Source organism: Artibeus jamaicensis, unplaced genomic scaffold (genome assembly GCF_021234435.1).
Source record: "Artibeus jamaicensis isolate MK-2021 breed Jamaican fruit bat unplaced genomic scaffold, CSHL_Jam_final contig_354, whole genome shotgun sequence".
In the NCBI taxonomy this organism is placed as follows: Eukaryota; Metazoa; Chordata; class Mammalia; order Chiroptera; family Phyllostomidae; genus Artibeus; species Artibeus jamaicensis.
The window spans coordinates 18,602,233-18,621,082 of record NW_026521803.1 but is presented as its reverse complement, the minus strand read 5'-3'; the positions used below and the strand labels follow the sequence as shown (position 1 = coordinate 18,621,082).

The 18,850-nt window shown below is 40.3% G+C and overlaps 1 protein-coding gene across 8 annotated transcripts in view; it reads right to left on the bottom strand.

Annotated features, from left to right (window-relative positions):
- DTNA (dystrobrevin alpha) overlaps positions 1 to 18,850 on the bottom strand; it is a 197,861-nt gene that overhangs the window by 79,961 nt on the left and 99,050 nt on the right. For all 8 annotated transcript variants that reach the window (XM_037154482.2, XM_037154480.2, XM_037154491.2 and 5 more), the window contains one exon: positions 12,224 to 12,437. In XM_037154482.2, the coding sequence (XP_037010377.2) occupies positions 12,224 to 12,437 (214 nt within the window). The remainder of the gene's footprint in view (positions 1 to 12,223; positions 12,438 to 18,850) is intronic.

The window sequence follows — 18,850 nt, the reverse complement described above, 5'->3', positions numbered from 1 at the left end:
TATTGCTTTGATAGTTGCTGCTCTTAAGAATGATCAAGGAGTTATTTAAAATTACCACATGGCTGAAAGGTAAGTAAAGTATGTATTGACCAGGGTTTAGTGTATGGAATAAATCATTTATTTGAATAAGATTCACATAGCTGACATATTAGAAGAAGAAGGTGTAATAAATAGTTGTGTCTTTGTTCCTTAATAGACTTCAGAGAGAGATCACGTTACTCATCTTTGTTGCTGTTATTCTTAGCAGAGCACCTGAAAAACACCTTGCCAGAATGCAAAGCTGACTGAAACCTATGCTAGTTGCTCCCCCATTTATATTTCTAAGCCTGACTATAAGACTATGTAATTATTTATTGGAAATCTTCCCTTGGATACCCCCCCATCAAACCAAATGCGTTCAAAATGGAACTCATCATCTTTACAGAGCTTTCCCATAATACTTGAGTCAGTCCTATTATTAACCTGCTGTTCCTTCTATTGCCCTTCTTCTGGTTGTTAGAATCACCATGTACCTAGTCACCAAAAAGTGAATCCTGGGGTAAGGGTCACACTTGACTTCTTGCTCTTCCTCAATTCACTACCACCCTGACTGCATGTTTAAGGGACTCAAATACAGCTCTTCACTGTATATTGAACCCATTCTCTGCTTTCCATTCCCACTGCCATATCTCCCATCAGCTCTTGCTTCAACAGTGTAATAACCTCTTCAATGATCTATTTGAAAGCTCGCATCACAAATTTGAATACTGTTTCATTATTTAAATCCCTTATTTCCTCTGTTTTCCTAAGGACTTGGTTCCAGCTTTTTCTGTCTTCTCTACTCTTATTTACAACCATTTCTGTCGCACTCTACGCCACACCCAGTTTAATGTCCCTGCCCTTCCTAGCACAGTCTTCCCAGGACTCTCCCACCTATTTATCAAGACCCAGCTCAACAGCCTCATTTACTCTGCTCTGAAAACAGTCTCCCACCTCTGGATATGTAAGCAATCATTACCTCCTTCACTTTTATCTATTTGTGGCACCTACATACACATTGTGATGTTGGTTTGTTTGTTTACATGTATGCATGTGACTCAACTTCACACTGAGAGGTCCTTGGGGGCAGAGACCGTCTTTTGACTTAGGTGAATTTCAGTGTTTCACACTGTCTCACACAGAGTTACTGCACGTTTCTTATCTTAATTAATGGCTATTAATCATTATAACTGGTGCCCCTAGAATGCTGAATGACCACTCATTATATTGTTTACTAATTTCAGAGCAGGCATCTATAATATAAATGCAATGATTTTGTAAAAACCACCCTATTCAAAATTATTTCATGTCTGCTACATTCCCAATTGCATTGTATGGACAACTGGAAATATCAAAAATTGTATTTTAGGAAATAATTAGTTTCCTTTCCTAAACTAAAATATGGTTTGAGTAATGAGAACAGGAAAGTCTACAAAGTGTGGAACACTAGGATAATGTAGAGATAAAGTAGTCTTCAAAATGTAAAGAAATTGAAGAGCATTATATATGAAACTTCAAGAGCAATATGAGTTCCCTTCAATGAATCAGAGAGAATAATTTAAGTCAAGAAAGAATACAGACCACAGATGATGCTGGAACAAAGCATTGTCCAAAGGATGAAATGATGATAGCTCACGGGTGAGTTCCTAAACCTTAGCTTTTAATGAAGAAGATCATAGGGAGATTGCCAGTCCTATATTGTTCCTGGAAAGGCAAGATTAATGCTATTAAATCCAACAGTGGTTGTATCAGAGCTACTCTGCTAAATTGACATAATAAATCTAGATAAATCACCAAGTGGAGGGCAGCTCAATGAGAGTTTTGCAGGAACTCAAGGGTGAAATTAGCCCACTGGAATGTATTGTTATGCAAGCAACTGTGCCAGATTGCAAATGTGACCCCTGTCAGGAAGAAGGATTCAGGGGGTGGCTGAGTTCAGACCTTGCTCAGTCCTGGCATTGATAAACCTCTGAGGAGTTCGAGGAAAGAGTGGAGAAGACTGACTGCACAATGGAGAATGGGGATGCCAAACACTTACATACAAATGGATATCATTATTGTTACTATTATTATTGAACATTTTCAGTAGATACCACAGGGTGAAAGAAAGGGTGGCGGGAAGGGAGAGAAAGATTTTCTAAAGGCCTTTGACAAATTCCATGACAAAGGCTATTACTTAAAATCACCTGGGGATCAGGGTGGTTATTTTTTGTGTGTGAAAAAAGAATTGGCATTAGCAAAAGAAGAAAGGAGCAGGGAGAAGCTGGTTACATCACAAATGGAGAAATGTAAGAGCTACTCTCATTCAAAAATGGTCCCTGGTTGGGACAGTTTGATTCATGAACAGTCTGTGAAATTCCATAAATGTTTAGGAAGGGGAAAGCCAAGCTCATGAGCATGGATAACAGGAAGCTTTCAGGAGTCTTGTGCAAGTGGGCAGGAAAATGGCCTATTCTTCTAATGTGAGTCTGTACACACAATGCCTCTAGGAGTAAAGCAGTAAAACCAAACATATAAAATGTTGGCTGTCGGCCACAACTCAGGAAGCAGACCTGCCAGAGTACACCAAGGAAGAAAACATAGATTGTCCCTGATCCTGCAGGCCAAACGGCTTCTGAAGGGTAAAAGCAGGAAGAGCATTAGAACAAGTCAATGCTCTTTTCTCACTCTTACGAATGCTACTGCGGCATACCTTCAAGTTCATGTGCAATTCTGATGGCTGCTTCAGGAAAGATGTAACACAGCCAGCTGTGTTTGACGTTCTCTGTACTTCTGGGGTGGCCTTAGAATCAGTAACCAATGACACACACCCACAAGCTTTTCTTTGTAAATACAAGCCGCTAGTGCAGCTGATTTTTTAACAGTGTAAAAGATTCAGCAAAAGCTTTAAAAAGAAATTTACCTGTCATTTTATTAAAAGAGTAATTTTATTTCTAATGTAAAAATTTTGCTTATTTTAATATTTCCCTTTCCATGCAGAGTGAGAACACAATGTATAAAGAAGCATACATTACTCTTTTTCCTTCACTATTTGTTTGTTGTCATAATGGAATATATTTCATTCATAGGCCATTTACCCTGAAGATTTTACTTATGTAAATTTTCCTGTTCTAGCTTGATGTCAAAAAACCCAATTATAGGACTTCCGCCAAGATGGAGGCGTAGGTGGAAACACTTGGCCTTCTCTCACAACCAAGTTTAAAAACAACAAAGTTTTAGCAACAAAAACACAGCCAAACCACAGAAAATTGAACTATATGGAAGTCTGATAACAACGAACCATTCAGCCAAACCGTAAAGAGGGGCAGAGCCAGCAGCAGAGCAGGGTCTGGCAGAAAAGATCCACCCGACCGACCCTGGTGTGAGACCCAGGCATGCAGGCAGTAGGTGAATCCCAGGTGTGGAGTAGCAGCGGAAGGACCCACTGAGGGCGCAAGGCGGCAGGCTGATCTCGGTCACACATTTGTGCTCAGATAAACTGGCGAAGGAGGGAGCAGTGAGACAGACCAAGCAGGCCCCAGCATAGAAAAGCAGCAGAGGGGACCGCTATTGTCCATCTCTGACTCCGCCCCCACATAAGCTTCACAAACCAGCGACCTGGGTGGCCCCGCCCTGGTGGATACCTAAGGCTCCGCTCCTCATACCTAACAGGTGCGAACAGAACAAAACATTATGGCTCAAGAAGAACAGCTCAAAGCCCCAGAGCCAATAACTCTAAGCAATGAAGAAATAGCAAAACTTTGAGATGCACAGTTCAAAACACTGGTGATCAGGATGCTCAGAGAACTGGTTGATTTTAGTCAGTAATTAGAGGATCAAATAAAGGCTAAACTAATTGAAATGAAGGGAAATGCACAGGAAACCAATAGTAATGGAAAGGAAACTGGAACTCAAATCAAGGGAGTGGACCAGAAGGGAGAAAAAAATGACCAAACAGAAAAGGATGAAGAAACAAGAATTCAAAAAAATGAGGAGAGGCTTAGGAACCTCCAGGACATCTTTACACGTTCTAACATCAGAATTATAGGGGTACCAGAACGGGAAGAGGAACAGCCACAAATGGAACACTTATTGGAACAAATAATAAAGGAGAACTTCCCCAATCTGGCAAAGGAAATAGACTTCCAGGAAATCGAGGAAGCTCAGAGAGTCCCAAAGAAGTTGGATTCAAGAAGGAACACACCAAGGCACATCATCATTACATTAGCCAAGATTCAAATGAAGGAGAGAATCCTAGAAGCAGCAAGAGATAAGGAGACAGTCATCTGCAAAGGAGTTCCCATCAGACTGTCAGTGGATTTCTCAAAAGAGACCTTACAGGCAAGAAGGGGCTGGAAAGAAGTATTCCTAGTCATGAAATCCAAAGACCTACATCCAAGATTGCTCTATCCAGTAAAGCTTTCATTTAGAATGGAAGGACAGATAAAGTGCTTCTCAGATAAGATCAAATTCAAGGAGTTCATCATCACCAAGCCCTTATTATATGAAATGCTAAAAGGACTTATCTAAGAAAAAGAAGATAAAAAAGTTGAACAGTGAAAGGACAGCAAACTCACAGTTATTAACCACCACACCTAAAACAAAAGCAAACTAAGAGGACAGCTAGATCAGGAGCAGAACCATAGAAATGAAGATCACATGGAGGGTTAGCAATAGGGGAGTGGGAGAAGGAGAAAGGGGGAGAAGGTACAGAAAATAAGTAGCATAGACTGTAGGTAGAAAATAGATAGGGGGGAGGGCAAGAATAGTACGGGAAATATAGAGTCTGAAGAACTTGAGACACGTGGCCATAAACTAAAGGGGGGATGGTGGGGGAGGGGGTGTGTAGGGTGGAGGGGAATGAAGGGGGAAATAGAACAACTGTAATGGCATAATAAAATATATTAAAAAATAAAAAAACCAATTATATTATTATGTTGGTATCTAAGTAATACCTAAGAGAGTATTTAAGAGAACCAGCAAATTATCAAAGGTACAAACTGATATTGCTTCATAAATCAATGTTTCTTTAAATCTTTAATTTCCTTTTGTACTTTGTTTTCTCACTGTGAATATTTTCAAATTTTTCTGAGGGGCAACTGATTGAAAACAGAAACAAAAAAAACCACTTACCCTTGGGTTAATATACAGAGATTTTTAGAGTGTCTGTTTTAAAAACATGGATTACTTCAAAGTTTGACTCATCGTAGTAAAAAAATGAGTAAGTGCATTATGCTGAGTTTTCCATGAGTTTACAAAGAGAGAAACCAATTTGTTTTAAGTGAGAAGATATTACCTTTAGGAACAAGGTGTTGTGGGGGGAGGAATCTGCTTTGTCAAGAAGGAAAAACAACAGATAGATGTACAGAGGTCTGGGATGCTAGCCCAAACTCAAAACAGAGGGCATGTTTTCTCCAAATTGCTAAGAGTGTCTAAGTTGCAGGTAAAGAATCCCATGATAAATTTCAGGTCCTCAAAAGTGAGATTTGAATTCGGACTGATTCCTTTTTGAATGGACTGAAGGAGTTATTTCTCTAGTTAAGAGTACCAAAATCGGATGCTCTTCTGCCAAGTTTCAAAAACCACCCGGTAAGCATTTTTGATAGGCCAGTGCTCTATCGCTTCCGCCTCTGGCTTCTTTACCTGTGAATTATTTTGTTCACATGGATCATTCATTTAGTAACTCAATAGATATTTATTGACAGTCCTTAAGAGGTTGGAGATACTTACTCATAGTCTATCGGGGAGAAAAGTGAAAAACAACTATAATATGACACATTTTCACAAAGGGCAGGGACTTCATCTTACTCATCTTTGATTCCCAGCTTATCATAGCACCTGGCACATAGCACACTCTTTATATAAAATGAATAAATGCACAAATAGAAAGAAAATTTCTGACTTAACCACGTATGTTTTATATTGAGGAAGTCTAAGTTTTTCAGTAAAACTGCAAACATTGCCTTTATAGGCCCTTAATATTAGATTGTACAGTAATGTGATACCTTGAATTTAGAAGTGGTCACCTACATAAAACTCTCGCTTTTGGGATAGTGAAGTTAACATGTGGACAGAAGAAACCGCTGATTTGGCCCTGGCATTCCTGAGGTTAGCAAAACACCTGAAACAAAATTTCCCATAGCGCTGGGCCAGGTGAGTTTGCCAGGAGTTTCTTCAGAATGGAAGGGGCCAATACTGTTGACATTGTCTCTCTTACCTCCATGAAATCCCACCTGCTATTCATCCAAAGTATAAGTCTGACAAATATGAGTGACATTGGGATGTTCAATTTATCTACAGTTGCAAAAATTCTTCAAAAAGTGACTTCGTTTTAGCAACATACAGAAATCTTGGGATAAAATATTTTCTACCACAACAAAGTTGTAGTGACTAGATGAGAATGTTCTATGGATATCTTGAATTTAAGATGTGCTTAGAATAAAATCACTAAGCCAATTAAGCACTACTTTAAATATCTAGTTTTAGCCATACAGACAATGAAAAAGAAAGAGAGGAAAATATTTGGTTTTTTCTCTTTTTTCTTTGCCTCTAAAGCGAACATATACTTCACTGTCGCATAGAGAAATGGCCATGTACTTTGTAGTACATCTTGCATTAAACACCAGAATCATTTTTAAAGCTCAAAAGGCAGAAGGATTTTGGCAGAGTTCCAGGATTATTTCACAACAATCCATCTTAATAGTGTTGTGGTACCTTTCACAGTGTCAGGGGTGGGGGTGGGAGGCTCAGCATGGGAATGGATGTGCAAATGGCTCAATGAGGTGCTGTATGTCAAACAGAGAGGAAAATACCAAAATTTTGCATTCTCTATGAAAGACTATTATACAGTGGATTCAGAGTTCTGGATGGCTGTCATAAAAATGACTCTAAATGTATAATGTGAAGCTTGTTAAGTCCAAATATTTCTTTCACATGCACTCTGTCAAATATGTCTAAATACCACAAGCTAAAAAGGTTAGAAATGTGACTGTAATAATAATATCCTGTAATAAGCATGGGAAGCCTAGGGGGAAAAGTACATTAATTCTTATTAAAAAAATGAGACAGAAAGCATGAACGGAACTGAACACTAACTGCTTCCTGAAACAAAATGATTTTGATTTTTTTCTCCACTTACCTCATGTGCTATAAAACTGTATGACCTGCAAATTATTTAACCTCTTGTCTCAGCTTCATCACTTACTCAACCTGGAAAATTATAATAATAAAGTGCCAAATCGGTAAGACTGTTGGCACACAGTAAATGAGGAGTATATTGCAGCTATGACTGCAATTATTATATTATTATCATCATTAGAGAATTGGCATTAAGAATACAGCTGGACCACCCAAAATAAAAAAAATTACTGTTCCTTTTAATAGTTATTATTGTCCATCTATGCGTTTTGAGTGGCCGTATATATGTGAAAATAGTATTTGCTAAAAACAAAGCCACTGCCACATAATCTATGTCATGAGAAAATATCCTAAGAAGAAAGATTCCCCTGAACTGAAATGAGATTAAGTTAACAGACTAAAGTTGATGCTAGTCTTTCCTAGGGAAGTAGGAAAAGAGTAAGACAAGTATATTGAAGTCTTTTGTGAAAATAGGATCATGTACATTAGTGACCACAAACACCTGATTTTCTTCTCTGTGGAGCAGACATAAAACTGAATCTAGGTGACAGAGCAAGCCTGGATTTACCAGTCTTGGTAATGAACTGGAGATTAAGGAGGAAAAAGAATGAAAAGAGTATGACAAGAGCTAAGGAAAGTCAACCTTTGATTTTCATTCATTCATTCATTCATTCACTTGGTGATTCATTATGAGCTGGGTATTGAATCAGCTGCTGTGCATACAAAGAATAAGACGTGGGAGGCAGTCAGATAAGCAGTAAGACATCCACTATATGAGAACAGCAGGTTCAAGTGAAGGGGGCAGTAGGACCCAGGGAAGGGTGATTGACTTGGACGTGAGAGGTGAAGGAATCAACTGTTCATCAGGTTTTGTGACCTTACCTCTCAAAAAGGCCACCCTTTAAGAATTATTTTCAAGGTAACAATTATACCTCAATAAAGCCGTTTAAAAAAGTTATTTTCATTTTGTAACTTCCTGCCACGTTATTTTTCTTTTGTACTTACAATTTTCAAAAAAAATAGTAACAGTAAAAGTCCTTAGAATACTTCGAAGAGATCCCTTCCCCCCCACCCCACCCCCGAGATGTGAATGAGAGGTGAGCCAATTTGTCAGTGGATTCTGCAGGCGGGAACCCCAGGTCGAAGGCTCCCAGAAGCCAATAAGGGAAGGAGGCAGCCAGTTCCTGAAGTGCAGAGAAGGAATGAGACAGGAGGAGACCAGCTCAATTCTCTGGCTATTTGCTAAATGGAGGGTAAATGGAGGCAGTCTGGCTTCCTCACCCAGGTGTCTGGGTAACTAAGGGAAGCAGTGTTCCCATAACCTTGAATGGGCCTGATACGTAGTGTTCTCATAGCTTTGAGACTGGGTCCAGTGAACTGTTCCCATATCATGAAGTGGGCTCGCATGTGCATTATTATGCTATGTTATATAATTTTCTGGCTTGAAGCTGGCTTTGTTTGCCTCCAGTACTTAAGCAGGTAGGGGCTCCCTGCTGGGTGCTATGACATGTGTCATGCTGGAGAGCAAGGGCCACACTGTGTGCCATGCAGAGGGGACAGGTGACACACAGAGGCTTGCAGAGACATGCCGGGAGATGCGCAGCTTGCAGCACACGTGGCTCGCCCACCCGTGAAGAAAGGCAGCTCAAGCATGCCCACAGCTCTGCTCATTTTCTTCCATCTCCCTGAATCTCGAGTAGGCCTACCAGGCCTTGACAGGCTGCCACACAGTAATATTTTCCTTTCCTCTCGGCCCCTGCTCACCTCTTCTAACACTTATTTTCCCATCCTTCCTAGTACACCCCTGCATTTCCGTGGAGACCAGAGAGACATTAACTTCTATGTGTAGAAAGCGTGTGCTTAGAAGTTGGTTTTAAAAGTTGGTTGGTAATGTCACTAGATGACCGCCTCCTAGAGATACAGCCATTTTTTAGAAGGAAAGTCAGGAACAACCAAAATCTTTTAGACTTGAGAGGCTGCAGAGACTACCTAGTAAGTGACAGAATGGCAAACATGGACATAGGTCACTGGCGTCAAATACTAGGTCCTAGCATTCTAGTCATCAGCCTGTGTACACAGCTATGTATTAATGCTGTATCTCCTAAGAGGCTTCCTTGGCCAGAGAACAGGGAACCCTTGGAACCAGGAGGCTGTTTGTGGTCTGTGCTAAGTGTGCTTATTTACAAACTGAAGTCCAGGTGTTTTTTGGGGGGAGAAAAAAGGGAAATACTACTCTTGGAGAACTGTGATTATGGGAAGGCAAGTCTGGTTTCCAGGGATACACTCAAGTGAAGTGGGTTTTGATCTTGATTTCAGGGCACTTTTTGGCAGAGTCCAACTAGTTGGGTTTGGTTAATTTTAAGGTACTGCCAAAATAATAACCACATTTCCTTGACTGCAAGTTCTTATTCTTCATAAATTTAAATTGCTGTAAGGTCCTTCCTTTTCAATGACTTTTTCTTTTCTTTTGTTTTATTGATTCTAGAGAGTGGGGAAGAGAAAGAGAAGGAGAGGGAGAGAAATATCGATGCAAGACAGAAACATCAATTAGTTGCCTCCTGCACGTGCCCCCACAGGGATCAAGCCCGAAACCCAGGCATGTGCCCTGACTGGGAACTGACCCTGTGACCTTTCAGTTTGCATAATGATGCCCAACTGAGCCAAACCGGCCAGTGTTCCTTTTTAATTTTTTACATCATCTCTTTAGAGTCCAGGCTCTTAAGGTATCTCTAACTCTTATTATTTTGGATTTTGAGTTTTTCTTTATCGTGTTGATTTAAAATACAGCATATAAAAGAAAATCTTAAATATTTCAGTGATTCTATGATAGCTAGAGCACATCGCGGATCTACTAGTACCAGGCTGATTCACATCTTCCAGAATACAGAGGCCCCTTTCCACAGCTGGGTCTGTTACGGGAGAAGTGGTAGGAAGTGATGTTAGGTTTTCATACTAGTTCTCCTTCGGATAAACTGGAGTTGACAATGATAAGAAATAGATTTCGGACATTCATTTTATTCTTGCTTCTTTTCTTATACTCCCTTCTAAGTTGTATTTTCAGGTACTAGTACTTCCTGATAGCTTATATCACACATTATCTAAAATATGAAAAGCCACTAGAGGGAAAATTTGAGTATCAGTACAACTGCATATACTCATTTGCTATGTCAAAGGGCAGAGGGTGGAAGTACTTCAGCCTGGTGTCTGTATGTGGATGTGTCTGTACATCTCTTCAATGAGATCTCTCTATGTAGATGTGTTTATAAACAACTCCAATGAGATCAAGGGCCTTCCTATCTGTACGAACAGCAGGAACCAAACAAACATTTCTCCTGAACATTTGTGTGAATTGTTTCTGACCTTGGTACAGTTCTTAAGCTTAACATTCATCAACCTTGAAATAATTCAGTCATATCATGATAGTTATTTAGAGAACATTTATACCTCTATTTTTTGAAACGATCTTCCCAATATTTCTAAACGAAAGTGAAAAATCTAACCCTGACAGTTCAAGTCCCATATATTTTACAAAATTCCCCTTCCTTATTATTAATCTGGCACTATTTCTGTATTTATAGAGTGGGTCCAAATTATTATTTTTTAATTCTGATTCCTTATGAATCCTTTAGCAATAATGCTCTGAGTTAGTGTGAAATTATATTTCCCTTTTTACATTTCCATTGTTACACTTATAACAAGTCCCCTAAAGACTTGAGTGGCAAGTCTGAGAGCTGCCATCCTCTTGTCGAGGGGACCGGATGGGGAAGCGCTGTTATAGAAATTCTGTGGCCTCGTTCCATTCTGCTACCTGTGACGTGGGAACAGCAGCCTCCCTATCTGCCCTGCTCGGTTACCATAGTGATTAGCCCAAAGCAGTGCATTGGTTCTGAAGTCTGCATAGACTGAGCATGGAGTCTATCCCTCTGGAGTGCTTGTTTTAAAATTGTTTCCTTCAACTTGAGACTTTGTCAAAATATGAGTATCACAGAAACGATAATATATACTGGTCAAAGTGAGCACAAACGACTCTGTTACTACTCTAGGTGGCAGAGTGACAGCTGGTGACTTTTGTAAGTGAGTGGCATAATAACATTAGCCTGGCTAGATCATCTCCAGTGGTGGGCTTAAATATTCCCAGGCATTGGACAGACAATGAGACTGAGAATACTCTTCTGAGAGTCTTAAAATGGAATTGTTGAAAGGTCAAGCTAGTAATTTTCCTTTTTAATATTCAAAACCAGTAGTGAAAGGGGAGGCACTGATACATCTAGACCAGAGGCTATTAGCAGGAGCCCCTTTGAAATTTTAGGCGATGATATAATTCAGGGGAGTTTTTATATTTCACAAGGCTGCCACATAGGCCTTGGAAAAGAAACCTTTGCTGAATATCTAAATACCCACTCTGCCTCTAACAGCCTGGGAGTGTTAGTGACACTGTCTTTGTGCCTCAGTTCCTTTATCCATAAAGCAAAAGGTTTGGAAGAACAGTCTCTAAGATCTCCGCCAGCTCTGAAACTCTCTGACTCCATGAGGGGAAATTATAAGATAATGAGGCTGTTTCCAATGTGGTGTATGGACAGCATCACTCTGTTTTATGTGGCACGTTATCAACCAGTCCATTTAATGCAAGTAACAGCTACTTTCAGTAGGCTGGTCAAGAAACCCTTCCAAATCTCTCACTGTTTGCTCTAGGGTCCTGTCACTTCACCCCAGAAACACTGTCTTAGGCAATTTGCAAAGAACAGAATTAAAAACATCCTCCCTCTTCATGCTTCATTAAATCGCTTCACAGGCATGGCACCATACAACACTTTCAAGCGTCCATAGCTTCTAGAAAGTGTGGGACGAGTTAAATAAAGTTCAGGATATACAATACAACTATACTCAATTTCCTATGGCACTATTTTACTCTCTCATCTTTCCCACAGCATTTAAATTTTACATTAAACACAGAAAAACTTTATAGGAATAAGTATCTGATCAAGAAAAAAGAGGTGGTAGGTTACCCAAGAAAATTATTTGCAATAAAGACCAAGAAGGACAAAGGAAGCATGTAAAAAAAAGTAACAGACATTCAGAAAGCACATACGGATCAAATGCTGCCAGCAGGAAGTTGAGAAGCAGGCTGATGGACTGCTCCACGTGGATTTGGTGAGTGGTTGGCATCCGTTTGTTGAGCTGGTAAAAAATGGTGGACAGCACAGCCTCCAAGCGGGCCACACTGAGTTCTATGTTTGGGTCCAGGTTGTTCAGAGCATTTTCCCGCAATGCCTCTATGACGTTCCAAATGTCCACCAGGTGCACTGTATACAATTAAAGCAGAGTGAACACATCAGCCCAAAGCGCAAGGAAAGGTAAATGCATTATTTTACATGTATCACTTGTCAAGCACTTCACAGGCTTCGGTATGTGCTTGACGATTGTAGGGGTTGACGTAAGTACATGTACACAGTGCGTAATTTCAAAGACTTGATGTACAATGTATAACAGCAAGCAAATGAACACCACAGTAGATTGTTACTTCTGGTCTTCATCATGACCCATGAAATACAGCTAAATACCCATGTTACATGTGAGGAAACAGGATCATGGAAATTAACTGACAAAACACAAAGGTCCTAGTCTAGTCAGTGGAAAACTGGCATTCAGGTCCAAGCCTATCTAGCTTCTTTAAAAAACTGACCTAAAATTGACATTTAACACCGTGTGACTTGAAGGTGTATACTGCGTTCATTTGATAAGATTATGTATGGCAATCTGATCACCGCCATAGTATTAGCTAACACCGCCATCATGTTCCATAATTACATTTTCTTTTTGTGGTGAGAACATTTAAGAGCTAGTTTCTCAGCAGCTTTGGAGTAGATACAACTTGTGATTACAGTTAACAAGTCTGTGTGGCTTCAAGTATTTTCCTGTTGTACATGCCAACCCCTAAAAAAGGAGAGAGAGAAAAACACAACACTTAAATTCTTAAGTTCTTGTATTTGGAAGGGTCTTAAGACTGCATTTGAGAATTTAAAAATATTTTTATTGATCTATTTTTAATAGTAGAAGGTTTAAAATAAGAAACAAGGCAGGAAGATAGGGGAATGCTACAACGCAGCAGCAGAACTAAGTCACAGATTACTTAACTGTACTGGTTAAGAACAGCTTTTTGGTTACATTATTCAGTAGCTCATTTAACTTAAGTCATGGCTACTTTTACTAGGAGAGTCAAGAAATCCATTTTTATTTCTGTTCGCCCTGAGGTCTTGTTATGACATCCCAGAAACTATCACCACAATTAAGATAAGGAACACATCCATGGCCCCCAGTAGTTTGCTCATGCTCCTTTGTAATCCATCCCACTTCCTGTCCCAGGAAACCACAGATTTGATGTGACAATTTTCTAGACTTTTATATGCTGAAATTGTACAGTGTATTTTTTTTGACCTGGATAACTTTACTTAGTGTAACTGTTTTGAAAGTCATCCATGTTGGTGGCTATATTAATATCATAGTTTGTTCTTTTTTGTTGCTGACTACTATTCTATTATATGGAGACATCACAATTTGGTTGTCAACTCACCTGTTGATGGACGTTTGGGTTGTCTGATTTTTTGTGATAAAGAATAAAGTTATTAAAACAATCATGTACAAACCTTTGTATAAACACATGCTTCCATCTCTGTTGGTAAGTTCTTAGAAAGAAGTGGCTATGTTGTATAGAAGTGTATATTAAACTTTTTGAAAAACTTTCATATGTTTTCCGAAGTAGTTGTACTATTTTACATTCCCATTAACAGTGTATGAGAGTTTCGTTTCTCCACAATTTCAAGTTCAAGCTTCACTTTTCTTTACACTTTTGCATTTGAAAATAAATGCCATCTTTCTCAGTGAAGTACAGGTTTCATATGCTTTTCCACCACCAACTCCCAAGCTTTAGTTTCCTACATCTTTGCTAATTTCTGACACTATGTCAAAAACAAAAACAGCTAACATCTCTTGAACCGCTGGACTTGGAGTCCAAAGCAATGGATTTGGAGTTCAAAGACCTAGGTTCATATCTGGCTCTTCTACTACAGGTGCATACCCTCTTATCCTCGAAGGCTTAGAGCCTCACTGTTCTAATTTATGAAGTGGGTATGGTGTGCCTTAAATGGGAAATGCATGAAGTTGTGAGCAGTAGTGCCTGCTCCACAGACACAACACATTATATGTGAACAAATGAACAACGTGTGCCATGCAAAAACTTTTTTTTTTTAAAAAGAAAGCATATCTCTGGTTTCTGGCAGAGGAATACAAATTGCTTTTCAAATGAATTACTTAAATGTTACATTTGGGTAAATTCAGATTTATGAATTCCAAATTTGCAACCTTCTGTATGTATCACACGATACGTAAATTATTTGTATTTTTAATGGTATTTATTCATTTTTTATTTAATATATTTTATTGATTATGCTAATACAATTGTCCCACTTTCCCCCCTTTATTCCCTTCTGCCCTGCGCACCCCCTCCCGCTCAAATTCCTTCTCTTTAGTTCATGTCCATGGGTCATACACATAAGTTCCTAGACTTCTATATTTCTTATACTATTCTTAACCTCCCCCTGTATGTTTTCTACCTACCACTTATGTTGCTTATTTCCTGTACCTTTTCCCCCATCCCTCTCCCACTCCCGCACTGATAATACTCCATATAATCTCCATTTCTGTGATTCTGTTCCTGTTCTAATTGTTTGCTTAGTTTGTTTTTATTACCTTTTTTTTTAGCTCCAGTTGTTGATAGTTGTTTATTGTAATTTTACTGTTCATATTTTTTATCTTCTTTTTCTTAGATAAGTCCCTTTAACATTTCATATAATAATGGCTTGGTGATGATGAACTCCTTTAACTTGACCTTATCTTGGAAGCACTCTACCTTCCCTTCCATTCTAAATGATAGCTTTGCTGGATAGAATAAGCTTGGATGTAGGTCCTTGCCTTTCATGACTTGGAATACGTCTTTCCAACCCCTTCTTGCCTATAAGGTTTCTTTTGAGAAATCAACTGATAGTCTTATGGGAACTCCTTTGTAGGTAAGTGTCTCCTTTTCTCTTGAAGCTTTTAAGATTCTCTCCTTCGTTTTAATCTTAGGTAATGTAATTATGATGTGCATTGGTGTGTGCTTCCTTGGGTCCAATTTCTTTGGGACTCTCTGAGCTTCCTGGACTTCCTAGAAGTCTTTTTCCTTTGCCAGACTGAGGAAGTTCTCCTTCATTATGTTTTCAAATAAGCTTTCATTTTTTTGGTCTTCCTCTTCTTCTTCTGGCACCCCTATAACTTGAATGTTGGAATGTTTAAAGTTGTTCTTGAGGTTCCTCAGCCTCTCCTCATTTTTTTGAATCCTTATTTCTTTATTCAGTCCTGGTTGCATGTTTCTTTCTTCCTTCTGCTCCAAACCATTGATTTGCATCCTGGTTGCCTTCCCTTCACTGTTGGTTCCCTGTACATTTTCCTTTATTTCACTTTTCATAGCCTTCACTTTTCCTTCTATTTTGCGACCATATTCAACCAGTTCTGTGAGCATCCTGATTACCAGTTTTTTGAACTGTGCATCTGATAGGTTGGCTATCTCTTCATCGTTTAGTTGTATTTTTTCTGGAGCTTTGATCTATTCTTTCATTTGGGCCATTTTTCTTTTTTCTTTTTCAAGTGCTGCTTGCTCTGCTCTGGGCTGGCTTTCAGTCATTTTCCCCACTACCCACAAGCAAATTTTGCTCTTTTGGTGCTGATTCCCAGGTGGGTGGGTTTGTGTAGGTTCTAGGACCCTATGGATCTCTCCAACAAACTCTACTGTGAGGCTGTGAGTTTCTCCTGAAGCCACAACCCTTATAGGTTTTTTTAGTCACAGGTTTTGAGGCTTTATTTTCCCAGGCTTGGACCCTGGGTTGCGTGGTCTGTCTTGCTCCCCAGTTCTTCCTCCCGTTTTATCTGCACACAAATGTGGGACTGCCTGCTCCACAATCTGCTGCCTCACTGGGTCTGCCAGCCACCACCTTGCCCACCCCAGTCCTCCAGCCCCTGCCTTGCTTTGAGTCCTCTCTGTCTGGCTGCCCTTCTCCACCCCTCCTACAGGTTGGGATGTTTCTTCTTTAACTCCTTGGTTGTTGGACTTCCATACGGTTCAATTTTCTGTCAGTTCTGGTCGCTTTTTGTTTTAAATTTGTTGTTGTCCTTCTTTTGGTTGTACAAGGAGGACAGTGTGTCTACCTGTGCCTCCATCTTGGCCAGGAGTCTACTTATCCATTTTTTTAACTTAGCAATCAAGACATTCCTAAAGAAATAGTATCTATAAGTTGAATTTATTTATTTTTGAGGAAAAAAGCTGGGATTCCTACCATGATTCCCCACATGGTTGATCTGTAGATCCTCTGGATCTAGTCCTTGGGATGGATGGGTCTGGGTGCAGGACACAGAAGGAGCAGCTGGAGAGGCCCAGCCTGTTGTCCTGACTGGTGTCTGTGCCCAGGGCTCCATGGGAAGTAGGTTACTCATCTGGTTCTTGGCTATGGATTATATGAAGCGGGCATTGGAGAAGAGGCATGTGACTGTAAACTTGAGCACAGGAGGGAAATGGTTGTAAGCCAGGAAAGGGAAATGACTGCTGGGAGAGAGAGGAAATCTGGATGCCGAGGTGTCTCCTGGTGAGTCTTTGAAGGGCATCATGAGTCTCTCAGGATTCTTGGAGAGAATTCTATAGGTCTGTGGAAGTGGCCAACATGTCCCTAGGTGTGTGTGGGAGGGTCCCTCAGGAATTGCAGTTTCTGCTGGCCAAGCCTACACTTATCTCCTCCCTGCCAAACCCACTTTCTCTGGGGTTCCCTGCCCTGATGCATGGCCTCACCCCCACCCCCATTCTTTCCCTGCCCCAGCAAGAGTCTGGATTTTATCTCCGGATCCTCATATCTCACATGCTGTCAATGACTGAGTCCTATGAACTTCACCTCCAAAATATCACTTCAATTCCTCTATTTGCATGGACCCTATTCCTATCGCCCAATGTTATCAGCATTACCTGCTACTGGTTGACTAAGTCAGTTTTTTCATCCTCAGTCTCTCTCCACTGCAGTTCTTTCTAAATACTGTAGCCAGGGCGATGTTTCCAAACTGCATGTCTGACATGTTACCCGCATACTGCTTAAAGTCCTTTGATAACTCCCCATTTGGTTGAAGTCAACTCTTTAACATGGCTTGCAAAGTTCTTTTGGATCTGGCTCCACTTCTCACCTATGTCTCATCCGTCTTGCCTTAATGTCAATGACTCGTCAAGGACGTCTTTCTGGGTCTTTCACTCTAGACTTCCTCCTACATGATGCCCGTGGGCCGTTATTCCCCAGTGTTCAGTGGACTCTCTGCAGACCGGGTTGTCTGTTTCCCCTCTGTCTTGTACGCGCCACAGGAAGAGACTCTGTTGTGATTACCTCCAACCTCACACATAAAGGGGCAATACAGTAAAGTCATGAAGAATCGCAAAAGCCTTGCTTTGAGTCCTAAGTATATCATCTATCACATTATTTGGCTTCTCTGAGTCTTCATCTTTGAAAAGTGGGGCTGATAATCTACCCTCAAATGATTACTATGACAATTACATGGGGCGATGCCTGCCAAATGCTTGGAATAGGGCACGTGACATAAGAAATAATAATACAGACAGAATACTTAGAAAGCATATGAAGTTACTAAACATAAATATGTTCTATATTTGTGTTTCTGCACATTTAAGGCCTCAATATGAGGAAAAGTGAAATACTAACTGTGGCCGTGGGACCAGATCATTGTAAGTGACAAGTGAAACTAGGGTTCATAATCATGTGCAAGGCACTGGGGCCGGGCCTGGGGACTCGAAGGGAAACCAGGCACACGTGACTCCTGCCTCAGGGAGCTGACAGTCTGCAAGGGACACAGTCATGACTCACCGTCACACAAACAGATAACCAGAAATGCTGGCTTACTGACCTAGGCAGGCGCTAGGTCCAAAACTGGATTATGTTGTGGTCGTGAAGGGGCCAGAAGTACAAGATAAGGCTGCAGGAACACTGGCCAGGACAAGGATTTGGCTCTTTGTGTGGAGAGTGTGAAGACAGAGTAACACTAAAAACTGCAGCTTAAACACGCCATTGCTGACTGTCAGGGGAGAAAGGAATGGAGCCGGGCAGGCAGGTGTGTGGGAGTGGCTGCAGCGCCTCGCTCTAGTCCAAGTAGGAGATGGTGGTGTTTTGCACGGGGAGTGTTGGTGCATACAGAACCTGCAATCACGCACATCATACCCTTATGTGTACTTGTTTTCCAGGAGTGGCAAAGAAGGAAGGATAAGGGCTTTGTGATCACAAACATCGGGGTTTCACTCCTGGCTTCATTAATAACTGTACAACCATGAGCAAGGTATTTTACTTTATACATTTATTATTCCATTTTAGAAACGAGGAAACTGATACCATCCCGTATCAGTTATACAAGAACTGACCACAGGGCTCCGCACATCATAGGTGCTCAGTGAATGATAGCTATTCATGTTAAAATAAATGATAGCTATTCATGTGAAAATAATTGAACACCCTCTGATCTATAGCCACTATGCTATTACTAATTTACACTATTTGTGAATCCAAACCTAAATTTTAGCCCAGTCTTCCAAATTCAATAAACTAATTAACATGTAACTTTGTGCATATATTATGTGAGTTCTACA